General features: G+C 47.8%; 1 protein-coding gene across 1 annotated transcript in view; it reads right to left on the bottom strand.

The window, feature by feature from the left end:
• TUBGCP5 (tubulin gamma complex component 5) overlaps positions 1 to 14,701 on the bottom strand; it is a 195,050-nt gene that overhangs the window by 138,842 nt on the left and 41,507 nt on the right. The window contains exon 8 of the mRNA XM_063953273.1: positions 4,448 to 4,537. Coding sequence (XP_063809343.1) covers positions 4,448 to 4,537 — 90 coding nt within the window. The remainder of the gene's footprint in view (positions 1 to 4,447; positions 4,538 to 14,701) is intronic.

The raw sequence follows: 14,701 nt of genomic DNA, 5'->3' as shown, positions 1-14,701 counted from the left end.
CTGTGGTGAATCTGCAGATGCGAGCCCGACCACTGTGCGAGCACATCCAGTTGAAAAGGACGCGAGTGAAATCTTCTGAACTGAAGCGATTCGAAAGCCACCAACATTGTGCCTAAGAGGCGAATGCACAAATGTACCGAGACTGTGCGTGGCTTGAGCACTAATTGTACCAGATGACGAATAATCTGTACTTTCTATTCTGGTAGGTAAATTCTTTGATTTACCGTATCGAGAATCATACCTAGGAATTGAAGTCGTTGAGACGGAATTAGATGTGATTTCTTGAAGTTGACAATCCAACCGTGCTGAACTAGTACATTGTACGTTAGCAACGCATGTTGGAGGAGCATCTGTTGAGACGGAGCTTTGATGAGCAGATCGTCCAAGTATGGAACTATCATCACTCCCAGGAATCCGAGATGAGCTATCATCACAGACATCACCTTGGTAAATACCAGAGGCGCTGACGAGAGGCCAAACGGTAGAGCCTGAAACTGGTAATGGTTCTGCCGTATCGCAAAACACAAGAACCTCTGATGAGGTGGCCAAATCGGAATGTGTAAGTACGCATCCTTGAGAGCTAGCGCAATCTTGAATTCCCGTGGCTCTAAACCTGCAATTACTGACCGCAGAGATTCCATTTTGAATCTGTAGTGAGTGACGTACTGAGTGAGACCTTTTAAGTTCAATATTGGCCTGACGGAGCCATCCGGCTTTGGTACCACAAACAGACTGGAATAATAACCCTGACCTTGTTGGTGTACAGGGACCGGAATCAAAACTGCTGAATCCAGCAGGGACGGAATGCAATTTGCAGAACCGCCCTCTTGTCGTCCGACAGAACAGTCCTGTCTTGAAAAACCGCAGTGGCGGGAGACAGTCGAACTCTATTTTGTAACCTTTTAACACTAAATTGCGGATCCACCCATCTGTGGATGTCTGGAACCACGCCAAATGGAACGTCTGAAGGCATGCTCCCACAATTGGAGATCCGAGATGGGCTGGGAGCCCGTCATGCCACTGGCTTGTCGGTGACCTTAGCGTCCTGACGACTGGTGTTGGTTTGTTGGAAACCACGTCCTCGACCGCGTCTACCAGGCGTGGCTGTTCCTCTACCACGGCCTCGAAAGGGCTGAGGTCTAAAGGATTTGAACGCCGGGCCAGAGTATTTCCGTCAAGGTACCGTTGGAGGCAATGGTAGGAAAACAGACTTTCCTCCCGTGGCCTCAGAAATCCATTTGTCCAATTCAGGACCAAACAACTTCTCGCCACTGTAAGGCAACGACTCTATACCTCTTTTGACCTCTGCCTCCGCTTGCGAAGAACGCAGCCAGAGTGCTCGTCGTGCTGTAACTAGTGACAATGAAAGGCGAGAAGTGAGCCGACAGACGTCAGTAGAAGCTGTACATAGATAATCAGCAGCTTCCCAGATTCGATCAGCGAGAAGTATGAGGTAGACTTGAGTCCTGTTATCCATACCATTAGCGCCTTAGTGACCCAAATGCCAACCAACCCAGGTCTAAGCAACACTCCTGCTGCTATATACATGGACTTTAGCATAGCTACTATTTTACGGTCTGAAGGGTCTTTAAGCGTAGTAGCAGTTGGTACTGGTATGGTTAATTTCTTTGTAAGTTTAGACACAGACGAATCCACCAATGGCGGATTCTCCCATGTAGCTGTCACAGACCCCGGAAACGGGTAACGAGACTTAAATCTGCGAGGTATAGAAAACAGTCTATCCGGATTCTTTCGTGTTTCCAGTAACATCTTATTAAGAGATTCTGAAACAGGAAAACACATTGGAGTTCTCGTCGTTTAGGAAAGATGACTACATCATTTGTCAGAGGCTCCTCAGTTTCTGTAAAGGTCAGAGACTGACGCACCGCTCGGATGAGATCAACGCCTGGGCTGTCAAAAATCTCACTATCTGACTGCTGGTCTACTTCGCCCTCCTCACCCTCATCTTGCGCAATGAGGACCGGCATAGAACCGTCAGAATGCAACATCGCAGAAACAGGTAAATCATATGAAATTTATCCCTTCTACCCAAGGTGGACTTGGACCTTTGGCAAAGCTGAGACCCCACCGGTAGTTCTAGCGGTCTCACCCTAGACTCAGATCCGGGGATGACACCGGCATTGAAAACGGAGCCGAAATTGTATTTGTAGTCTTACAGACATCGCTTTCTGCTGGTGCCTTACTCATTACGCAGACAGACAACACAATGGGGGTAATTCCAAGTTGATCGCAGCAGGACATTTTTTAGCAGTTGGGCAAAACCATGTGCACTGCAGGGGAGGCAGATATAACATGTGCAGAGAGAGTTAGATTTGGGTGTGGTGTGTTCAATCTGCAATCTAAATTGCAGTGTAAAAATAAAGCAACCAGTATTTACCCTGCACAAAAACAAAATAACCCACCCAAATCTAACTCTCTCTGCAAATGTTATATCTGCCTCCCCTGCAGTGCACATGGTTTTGCCCAACTGCTAAAAAATGTCCTGCTGCGATCAACTTGGAATTACCCCCAATATACAAAGACAGACAACTTGCACGACTCAGTAAAACAGTACTAAGGTGTCTCTAGATATATATATCTGGCCAAGAGCAGTGCACGTGACCAGTACTATATGACATCTGATCCCAAATTCCCACTAACACCCCTGCGCCTCCGGTGGAGTAGAGATGTAGTACAGGAACGTCTGGAATCACAACAGGAAGATCAGGAAGCATAGTTAAAATGACCACCATGCCATGCTTACAGGCAAAACAGTGTACAGGGTATAACATTTCTCAAACAGATATAACCTGGGATCATCCTGCTAAACAAAGGCTTAATAACCTATCTGTCTAATAACCCATGCAGCGCTTCATACTGCTGCTGCTATGGGCACAATCTCCCCCCTTGTGTGTGCTCCCCCCCCCCCCCGTGCTCCGTGTACCACTGCCTATTCCAGCGGGGAGCGGGTACACGGAGCCGGGGACCTTAGGAGCCGGGGAGCGGGCATCGGGAGCGCGCTGCATATAGCCGTGGAGCGGCGGCTATGTGTGGCCGGCGCGGCTCTGGTAGCGGCGGGAGGCGGCCTACATAGCGGCGGCGGGTGCTCACATAGTGGCGGTGTCCTGGCGGCGGGCGGCTCACATAGCGGCGGGCGGCGCTTCCCAGTAGTGTCCCCACACAGCGGGGCGGCAGCGTGAGCTGACCGCCCCGTCCCCAACATACCTGGACGCCTGTGGTGAGGGGCTATGACGGGGCTTCTTCTGTAGGCTCCGTCCAGCCTTTCCTGCAGGTAGTCCTGAACCTGGCAGTGAGGGAGCTCTTTTCAGAGAGGCCCGACACGCCACAGCTGCTCGTAGCAGCTTCCACGATCCCGGACCCACTCCTATTGGAAGTGGGGAAGGTATGTGGAAAATGTAGTTAAAAAAGAAAAAGCAAAAATAAAAATATTCAAAAGTATTGTGGATAACCACACAAACCCTGTTGCTACTATGAGCACAGAAAAAACACTGAGGTACTCTGGGATATGGAGGGGAGAAGAGTTCTAAATTTAAATATTGAGTGCCCTGTTCTTGCTGAAGCCGTCCATATCCCAAGAGTACTCCAGTGACCCCTAGTGGATGAAAAAGAAAGACTAGTGTTGGCAGTCTAGGATTACACAACTTTAAATGATAAACCTGGTGGTACACCTCTCTCAGGGTGTCCAATGAAACGTAGCTGCTTCCCGAAGTGTCCGCTTCTACTGAAACACATAGCATTCGAGCACCCTCACTCTCCTCTTGATGCCCTGCTGCTATAAAGCCCCATCTGGTATAAGTGCGGTGTTTTATCAGTCTGGAGTAGTCAATAATGCTTTATGGTCTCGTCCTAGACACTTCTCCACGCATTCCCTTCTTTGGTAATCCTTCATTTTTTTACATCTTGATGGCTGGTGGTTTCTCAACAACTTCACCCAATTTGGGGCACTCTGAATCTGTCATAGTTTTACCAATTCCTGCACGTAAGAATTTTTTTTTCTCTCCAAGGACTCAGATTACACTTAGACCCTTCATCACTTCCGAATCCTTCTGTAAAAGGCAGATTTGACCTTGGAAGTAAATTTGTTAAAAATAAAAAATGTCTGATCAACATCACATCAGCTTGTCAGACAATGACGAAGTGTATGGCCAAATCTAAGAATTGGTTGCTTGGTGTTTGCGCCAAGAGGCACTTAGTGCGCTTATGTACGGGGCCTTTACACATGACCTTCTCTGAATGAAGGGTGCTTCTGCTATGATGCTTTAAGATCTTATCATGCGTAGATCTTAAAAATAAGACCTATGCTGAGTGTGCAAATTTCTACACTGTATACAAAATATTAACAAAGGGAAGACATTTGTAAAGCCATTCCTATTTTATTCTGCCTAACAAGGAGAAAAGTAGTTATGTTCATTAACATTATACTCACCACAGAGTCTCGCGAATCACTTGGGTTTCAGTGACAAATGTTCTTTCCTCAGGTGTATATAGTGGATCAGAGGCGTATAAATGCTGGTCCCTAGGATACATAAACAAAAAAAATTACCATTGCTGAAATCTGTTAATTACATAAAGCTTGGTTATGTAATACAGTGAAGTATATACCATTTATTCATCAATGTATGGATTCTAAAAAATAAAATTTTTAAACACAGAATATTTGCTGCATGCCATTTTATACATGATTTGCAACTAAAACCAAAATTAAATATTTACACAATTTCCATTTAAAAGAAACCTTCAGCTTGATTTAGGATACGGACTCCTAATGATGACATCCTAGACTGCCTGGTATGACCATACAGTGCATCCGGAAAGTATTCACAGCGCTTCACTTTGTTCACATTTTGTTATGTTACAGCCTTATTAATTTTTCTCTCAAAATTCTACACACAATACCCCATAATGACAACGTGAAAAAGTTTTTTTTTTTGTGATTTTTGCATATTTATTAAAAATAAAAAACTAAGAAATCACATGTACTGTACATAAGTATTCACAGCCTTTGCTCAATACTTTGTTGATGCCCCTTTGGCAGCAATTACAGCCTCAAGTATTTTTGATTATGATGCCACGAGCTTGGCACACCTAACTTTAGACAGTTTCGCCCATTCCTCTTTGCAGCATCTCTCAAGCTCCATCAGGTTGGATGGGAAACATCGGTGCACAGCCATTTTCAGATCTCTGCAGAGATCATCAATCAGATTCAAGTCTGGGCTCTGGATGGGCCACTCAAGGACATTCACAGAGTTGTCCTGAAGCCACTCCTTTGATATCTTGGCTGTGTGCTTAGGGTCGTTGTCCTGCTGAAAGATGAACAGTCGCCCCAGTCTGAGGTCAAGAGCGCTCTGGAGCAGGTTTTAATCCAGGATGTCTCTGTACATTGCTACATTCATCTTTCCCTCTATCCTGACTAGTCTCCCAGTTCATGCCACTGAAAAACATCCCTACAGCAGGGATGGTATTGGCCTGGTGATGAGCGGTGCCTAGTTTCCTCCAAAAATGACGCCTGGCATTCACACTATAGAGTTCAATCTTGAGAGAGAATTTTCTCTCTCATGGTCAGAGTCCTTCAGGTGCATTTTGGCAAACTCCAGGTGGGCTGCCATGTGCTTTTACTAAGGAGTGGCTTCCGTCTGGCCACTCTACCGTACAGGCCTGATTGGTGGATTGCTGCAGTGATGGTTGCCCTTCTGGAAGGTTCTCTCTCCACAGAGGAATGCTGTAAGCTCTGACAGAGTGACCATCGGGTTCTTGGTCACCTCCCTGACTAGGGCCCTTCTCCCCCGATCTCTCAGTTTAGACTGCTGGCCAGCTCTAGGAAGAGTCCTGGTGGTTCGGAACTTCTTCCATTTACGGATGATGGAGACCATTGTGCTCACTGGGACCTTCAAAGAAGCAGATATTTTTCTGTACCCTTCTCCAGATGAAGGTCTACAGACAATTCGACTTCATGCTTGTTTGTGCTCAGACATGCACTGTGAAGTGTGGGACCTTATATAGATAGGTGTGTGCCTTTCCAAAACATGGTCAATCAACTGAATTTACCACAGGTGGACTCCAATTAAGCTGTAGGAACATCTTAAGGATGATCAGTGGAAACAGGATGCACCTGAGCTCAATTTTGAGCTCCATGGCAAAGGCTAGGAATACTTGTACATGTGATTTCTTAGTTTTTTATTTTTAAGAAATTTGCAAAAATCTCAAAAATAGGATTTTAATACCTACCGGTAAATCCTTTTCTCGTAGTCCAAAAGGGGATATTGGGGAAAACTAGTACGATGGGGTATAGATGGGGTCCAAAGGAGCCAGTGCACTTTACATTTCTTCAACTGGGTGTGCTGGCTCCTCCCCTCTATGCCCCCTCCCACAGGCAGTTACAGGTGTCAAAGTCAGAAAAATGTCTCTATGCACGTTGCCATATTTGCACCGCACACTGGTCCGTGCTGCGCATGCGTACGCTCTCCCGTGAAGGCGCATACCCGCAATAGCGTGCACTCGCAGGCGCGGTATGCGTATTTACGGTAGAGTTTATGTAGTCGTAGCGTGCGACTCATTCGTTCACAATTAATGTAGTTTATAGATCATGGTCCCTTTGATAGTTTCTGAAAGTTTGGTTAATATAGAAGGTCCCTGAGCTAAGGAATCCCTCTTTGTATCGTACGAAGGGTCTAACAGGAATCATACAGCAGTGTTTGGTACCCATCGGAAGAGTATTTAATTAGCAATATTCCGGTGTTGGTTTGGAGCGTATTAATCGCTCGTGCGAATAGTTATGGACATAAGAAGTTTATGTCCATTTCTACTATTTACTCATACTCAGGTATGCGGCGGGAAACCTAGTTCCCCACCCACCTGAGCTGTTTGAAATCGTCACAGCCCACCTGTATGAATCAACCTATGACCTTTTGTTATGATGCAGGGCCGAATTCCGACGTCCAATGGACAATGGGATTGTAGGGACTGTAGGATTGCATTGTGTGTGGGGCATAAATAGGCAGGCCGACCACATCCAGCTCTCACTCTTCAACGGTTCTCATTGCTGAAAATCGGGTGCTGGATGTCCAGGCGCATGCGATCGTTTACCCTTGTGCGTAAGTTTCTCTCCGTTATCATTGTCTTTCTGTGAGCCAATTTCTCTCATCTCTCTCCGTCTCTCTCTCTCTCTTTCCCTTCTCTCTCTCTCTCGTATCTCCCCTAGACTAGTATTGTATTGTATTAGATAGTATTGTTTAGTTCTGTGGTTAGGAAGTCTCTGTTATATTGTAGTGTATCATTTGTACTGTTATCCCCTTTTTACAAGTATACTAGATATAATACAGTTAATAGGCTTTGGAACCTAAACCAGTATCTGTGTATTTTCTATAGTGTTAAGTGTTCACTTGAGCGTCGGTGACGCTCAAGCAGCTTTGTAGTTAGTCAGGTTACACAAGGTTGCACTTACACCCTGTATTCACATTAAGGTATTCCGTGTATTTCATTGGTATAAGGTTTAGACATAAAGGTATAGCGTTGTGAGCGTCTGCGCCGCTGGTGATCTCCTCGTGGTCTCGAGCGTCCGCTACGCCATAGCGAATCATTACTCTAGTCATAGCCAATAACGTGTCCTGTGATCGCTGGGCCGTGAGCGAACGTGACGCTTGAGCGTCTCGCCTACGGGTGAGCGATCGTTACGCAACTAGCGTACCATTACGGTACTTCTTAAGTAAACAGCGTACAGTGTTCTTAGCTTCATAAAGGGTTGTTTATACGACAAGGGAATTTAGCATTGTCACAGGTAAAAACGTGCCCGAAGGAGAAAGGACATATATGAGAGAAGGAACATGATAAAGGGTGGTGAGATTTACACACCAGCACACCTCAACCTATAACAACCAGCAACGGCCGGTAACAACAGCAGCAAACAGCTGAACAGGTAACCATACAACAAGAACATGCAGAAAAGTCAACGTACTGAGCGGGCGCCCAATATCCCTTATGGACTACGAGAAAATAAGATTTTACTCACCGGTAAATCTATTTCTCGTAGTCCGTAGTGGATGCTGGGACTCCGTAAGGACCATGGGGAATAGCGGCTCCGCAGGAGACTGGGCACAACTAAAGAAAGCTTTAGGACTACCTGGTGTGCACTGGCTCCTCCCTCTATGACCCTCCTCCAGACCTCAGTTAGGATACTGTGCCCGGAAGAGCTGACACAATAAGGAAGGATTTTGAATCCCGGGTAAGACTCATACCAGCCACACCAATCACACCGTATAACTCGTGATACTATACCCAGTTAACAGTATGAACAATAACTGAGCCTCTCAACAGATGGCTCAACAATAACCCTTTAGTTAAACAATAACTATATACAAGTATTGCAGACAATCCGCACTTGGGATGGGCGCCCAGCATCCACTACGGACTACGAGAAATAGATTTACCGGTGAGTAAAATCTTATTTTCTCTGACGTCCTAAGTGGATGCTGGGACTCCGTAAGGACCATGGGGATTATACCAAAGCTCCCAAACGGGCGGGAGAGTGCGGATGACTCTGCAGCTCCGAATGGGCAAACTCTAGGTCCTCCTCAGCCAGGGTATCAAACTTGTAGAATTTAGCAAATGTGTTTGACCCCGACCAAGTAGCTGCTCGGCAAAGTTGTAGAGCAGAGACCCCTCGGGCAGCCGCCCAAGAAGAGCCCACCTTCCTCGTGGAATGGGCTTTCACTGATTTAGGATGCGGCAGTCCAGCCGCAGAATGTGCAAGCTGAATCGTACTACAGATCCAGCGAGCAATAGTCTGCTTTGAAGCAGGAGCACCCAGCTTGTTGGGTGCATACAGGATAAACAACGAGTCAGTTTTCCTGACACTAGCTGTCCTGGAAACATAAATTCTCAGGGCCCTGACTACGTCCAACAACTTGGAAGCCTCCAAGTCTTTAGTAGCCGCAGGCACCACGATAGGTTGGTTCAAATGAAAAGCTGATACCACCTTAGGGAGAAACTGGGGACGAGTCCTCAATTCTGCCCTATCCATATAGAAAATCAGATAAGGGCTTTTACATGACAAAGCCGCCAATCCTGACACATGCCTGGCCGAAGCCAAGGCCAACAGCATGACCACTTTCCACGTGAGATATTTTAATTCCATGGTTTTAAGTGGCTCAAACCAATGTGACTTTAGGAAATCTAACACCACGTTGAGATCCCACGGTGCCACTGGAGGCACAAAAGGGGGCTGAATATGCAGCACTCCCTTAACAAAAGTCTGAACTTCAGGTAGTGAAGCCAGTTCTCTCTGGAAGAAAATCGATAGAGCCGAAATCTGGACCTTAATGGAACCCAATTTTAGGCCCATAGTCACCCCTGACTGTAGGAAGTGCAGAAAACGGCCCAGCTGAAATTCCTCCGTTGGGGCCTTCCTGGCCTCACACCACGCAACATATTTTCGCCAAATGCGGTGATAATGGTGTGCGGTCACTTCTTTCCTAGCTTTAATCAGTGTAGGAATGACTTCCTCCGGAATGCCCTTTTCCTTCAGGATCCGGTGTTCAACCGCCATGCCGTCAAACGCAGCCGCGGTAAGTCTTGGAACAGACAGGGCCCCTGCTGCAGCAGGTCCTGTCTGAGCGGCAGAGGCCATGGTTCCTCTGAGATCATTTCTTGAAGTTCCGGGTACCAAGCTCTTCTTGGCCAATCCGGAACAATGAGTATAGGTCTTACTCCTCTTCTCCTTATTATCCTCAGTACCTTGGGTATGAGAGGAAGAGGAGGGAACGCATAAACCGACCGGTACACCCCCGGTGTCACTAGAGCGTCCACAGCTATCGCCTAAGGGTCTCTTGACCTGGCGCAATATCTTTCTAGCTTTTTGTTTAGGCGGGACGCCATCATGTCCACCTGTGGCCTTTCCCAACGGTTCACAATCAGTTGGAAGACTTCTGGATGAAGTCCCCACTCTCCCGGGTGGAGGTCGTGCCTGCTGAGGAAGTCTGCTTCCCAGTTGTCCACTCCCGGAATGAACACTGCTGACAGTGCTAACACGTGATTTTCCGCCCATCGGAGAATCCTTGTGGCTTCTGCCATCGCCGTCCTGCTTTTTGTGCCGCCCTGTCGGTTTACATGGGCGACTGCCGTGATGTTGTCTGACTGGATCAGTACCGGCTGGTTTTGAAGCAGGGGTTTTGCCTGACTTAGGGCATTGTAAATGGCCCTCAGTTCCAGAATATTTATGTGTAGGGAAGTCTCCTGACTTGACCATAGTCCTTGGAAGTTTCTTCCCTGTGTGACTGCCCCCCAGCCTCGAAGGCTGGCATCCGTGGTCACCAGGACCCAGTCCTGTATGCCGAATCTGCGGCCCTCTTGAAGATGAGCACTTTGCAGCCACCACAGCAGAGACACCCTGGTCCTTGGAGACAGGGTTATCAGCCGATGCATCTGAAGATGCGATCCGGACCACTTGTCCAACAGGTCCCACTGAAAAGTCCTTGCATGGAACCTGCCGAATGGAATTGCTTCGTAGGAAGCTACCATTTTTCCCAGGACTCGCGTGCAGTGGTGCACCGACACCTGTTTTGGTTTCAGGAGGCCTCTGACTAGAGATGACAGCTCCTTGGCTTTCTCCTCCGGGAGAAACACTTTTTTCTGTTCTGTGTCCAGAACCATCACCAGGAACACTAGACGTGTTGTAGGGACCAGCTGTGACTTTGGAATATTTAGAATCCAACCGTGCTGTTGTAGCACCTCCCGAGATAGTGCTACCCCGACCAACAACTGCTCCCTGGACCTCGCCTTTATCAGGAGATCGTCCAAGTACGGGATAATTAAAATTCCCTTTTTTCGAAGGAGTATCATCATTTCGGCCATTACCTTGGTAAATACCCTCGGTGCCGTGGACAGACCAAACGGCAACGTCTGGAATTGGTAATGACAATCCTGTACCACAAATCTGAGGTACTCCTGGTGATGATGGTAAATGGGGACATGCAGGTAAGCATCCTTGATGTCCAGTGATACCATGTAATCCCCCTCGTCCAGGCTTGAAATAACCGCCCTGAGCGATTCCATCTTGAACTTGAATTTTTTTTATATATGTGTTCAAGGATTTCAAATTTAAAATGGGTCTCACCGAACCGTCCGGTTTCGGTACCACAAACATTGTGGAATAGTAACCCCGTCCTTGTTGAAGGAGGGGCACCTTGACTATCACCTGCTGGGAATACAGCTTGTGAATTGCCTCTAGCACTGCCTCCCTGCCTGAGGGAGTTGTTGGCAAGGCAGATTTGAGGAAACGGCGGGGGGGGGGAGACGTCTCGAATTCCAGCTTGTACCCCTGAGATACTACTTGAAGGATCCAGGGATCCACCCGTGAGCGAGCCCACTGATTGCTGAAGTTTTTGAGACGGGCCCCCACCGTACCTGGCTCCGCCTGTGGAGCCCCAGCGTCATGCGGTGGACTTGGAGGAAGCTCCTGGGAACTGGCTGTATGCTGCAGCTTTTTCCCTCTACCTCTGCCTCTGGGCAGAAAAGACGCGCCTTTAACCCGCTTGCCTTTCTGGGGCCGAAAGGACTGTACCTGATAATACGGTGCTTTCTTTGGCTGTGAGGGAACATGGGGTAAAAATGCTGACTTCCCAGCTGTTGCTGTGGAAACGAGGTCCGAGAGACCATCCCCGAACAACTCCTCACCCTTATAAGGCAAAACTTCCATGTGCCTTTTAGAATCTGCATCACCTGTCCACTGCCGAGTCCATAATCCTCTCCTGGCAGAAATGGACATTGCACTTATTTTAGATGCCAGCCGGCAAATATCCCTCTGTGCATCTCTCATGTATAAGACTGCGTCTTTAATATGCTCTATGGTTAGCAATATAGTGTCCCTGTCTAGGGTATCAATATTTTCCGACAGGGAATCTGACCACGCAGCTGCAGCACTGCACATCCATGCTGAAGCAATAGCTGGTCTCAGTATAATACCTGTGTGAGTATATACAGACTTCAGGATAGCCTCCTGCTTTCTATCAGCAGGCTCCTTTAGGGCGGCCGTATCCGGAGACGGTAGTGCCACCTTTTTTGACAGGCATGTGAGCGCTTTATCCACCCTAGGGGATGTTTCCCAACGTGACCTATCCTCTGGCGGGAAAGGGTACGTCATTAGTAACCTTTTAGAAATTACCAGTTTCTTATCGGGGGAAGCCCACGCTTCTTCACACACTTCATTTAATTCCTCAGATGGGGGAAAAACCACTGGTAGTTTTTTCTCCCCAAACATAATACCCTTTTTTGTGGTACCTGGGGTAACATCAGAAATGTGCAACACATTTTTCATTGCCTCAATCATGTAACGTGTGGCCCTATTGGAAGTTACACTAGTCTCATCGTCGTCGACACTGGATTCAGTATCCGTGTCGACATCTGTGTCTGCCATCTGAGGTAGCGGGCGTTTTAGAGCCCCTGATGGCTTCTGAGACAGCTGGGCAGGCACGAGCTGAGAAGCCGGCTGTCCCACATCTGCTATGTCGTCAAACCTTTTATGTAAGGAGTTGACACTTTCACGTAATTCCTTCCACAAGTCCATCCACTCAGGTGTCGGCCCCGCAGGGGGTGACATCACTTTTATCGGCATCTGCTCCGCCTCCACATAAGCCTCCTCATCAAACATGTCGACACAGCCGTACCGACACACCGCACACACACAGGGAATGCTCTGACTGAGGACAGGACCCCACAAAGTCCTTTGGGGAGACAGAGAGAGAGTATGCCAGCACACACCAGAGCGCTATATATACGTAGAGATTAACACTATAACGGAGTGATTTTCCCTTATAGCTGCTTATATGTATACTACTGCGCCTAAATTTAGTGCCCCCCCTCTCTTTTTTACCCTTTGTAGTCTTGAAACTGCAGGGGAGAGCCTGGGAGCGATATTTCCAGCGGAGCTGTGAGGGAAAAATGGCGCCAGTGTGCTGAGGGAGATAGCTCCGCCCCTTTTCCGGCAGACTTCTCTCACTTTTTTATAGATATCTGGCAGGGGTATTTTTCACATATATAGCCTCTAGGACTATATTATGTGATTTTTATGCCAGCAAGGTGTTTAATATTGCTGCTCAGGGCGCACCCCCCCCCAGCGCCCTGCACCCATCAGTGACCGGAGTGTGAGGTGTGCATGAGGAGCAATGGCGCACAGCTGCAGTGCTGTGCGCTACCTTGTTGAAGACCGAAGTCTTCTGCCGCCGATTTCCAGGACCATCTTCTTGTTTCTGGCTCTGTAAGGGGGGCGGCGGCGCGGCTCCGGGACCGGACGATCGAGGTCGGGCCCTGTGTTCGATCCCTCTGGAGCTAATGGTGTCCAGTAGCCTAAGAAGCCCAAGCTAGCTGCAAGCAGGTAGGTTCGCTTCTTCTCCCCTTAGTCCCTCGTAGCAGTGAGTCTGTTGCCAGCAGATCTCAATGAAAATAAAAAAAACTAAAATTATACTTTCTTTTCTAGGAGCTCAGGAGAGCCCCTAGTGTGCATCCAGCTCAGCCGGGCACAAGATTCTAACTGAGGTCTGGAGGAGGGTCATAGAGGGAGGAGCCAGTGCACACCAGGTAGTCCTAAAGCTTTCTTTAGTTGTGCCCAGTCTCCTGCGGAGCCGCTATTCCCCATGGTCCTTACGGAGTCCCAGCATCCACTTAGGACGTCAGAGAAAAGGATTTACCGGTAGGTATTAAAATCCTATTTTCTCTAGCACCCATAAGGGATATTGGGGAAAACTAGTACGATGGGGACGTTCCAAAGCTTCCAGAACAGGTGGAAATGTGCAGACACTGCTGCAGCACCGCCTGCCCAAACTGGGTATCCTCTTTGGCCAGGGTATTAAATTTGTAGAACTTCACAAAAAAAAGTGTTCTTCCCCGACCAGGTAGCAGCTCGGCATAGTTGCAAGGCCGAGACTCCACAGGCAACCGCCCAGGAAGAGCCCACTTATTTAGTAGAGTGGGACTTTAGAGACTTAGGCCTGCTGGATAGTAAGCCTAATCCAACGAGCAATGGTCTGCTTTGAAGCAGGGCAACCCTTCTTCTGCGCATCATAGAGCACAAACAAGGAATCAGTCTTTCTGACCCGAGCTGTACGCTTGACATATATCTTCAAGGCTCGCACAGCATCCAATGCCTCCGAAGGAGCAGAAGCCTCAGACCTGGACGGAACCACAATAGGTTGATTCAAATGGAACTCGGAAACAATTTTCATCAGGAACTGCTGTCTAGTCCGGAGCTCCGCTCTATCCTCGTAATAGACCAAGTATGGACTTTTACACGATAAAGCCCCTAATTCTGAAACACGTCGAGCAGAAGCCAGGGCCAGTATCATCACTGTCTTCCATGTGAGGTACTTGTCTTCTACCGTTATCAGAGGTTCAAACCAGGAGGACTGTAGAAATTTCAACACTACATCCAAATCCCAGGGTGCCGTAGGTGGCACAAAGGGAGGTTGTATGTGGAGTACTCCTTGCAAGAAGGTCTGAACTACTGGCAACACTGCCAATTTCTTCTGAAAGAAAATGGAGAGAGCTGAATTCTGGACCTTAATGGAACACCGACGCAAGCCCTTATCCACACCAGCCTGCAGGAAACGTCCCAAGCAAACACTGCAGACGGATATGTGCGTTCCTCGCACCAAGAGACATATCTTCTCCAGATATGATTATAGTGTTTTGACGT

Source organism: Pseudophryne corroboree, chromosome 2, assembly GCF_028390025.1.
Source record: "Pseudophryne corroboree isolate aPseCor3 chromosome 2, aPseCor3.hap2, whole genome shotgun sequence".
Classification (NCBI taxonomy): domain Eukaryota; kingdom Metazoa; phylum Chordata; class Amphibia; order Anura; family Myobatrachidae; genus Pseudophryne; species Pseudophryne corroboree.
The sequence above is the reverse complement of the archived record's forward strand: the minus strand, read 5'-3'. Positions and strand labels throughout refer to the sequence as shown.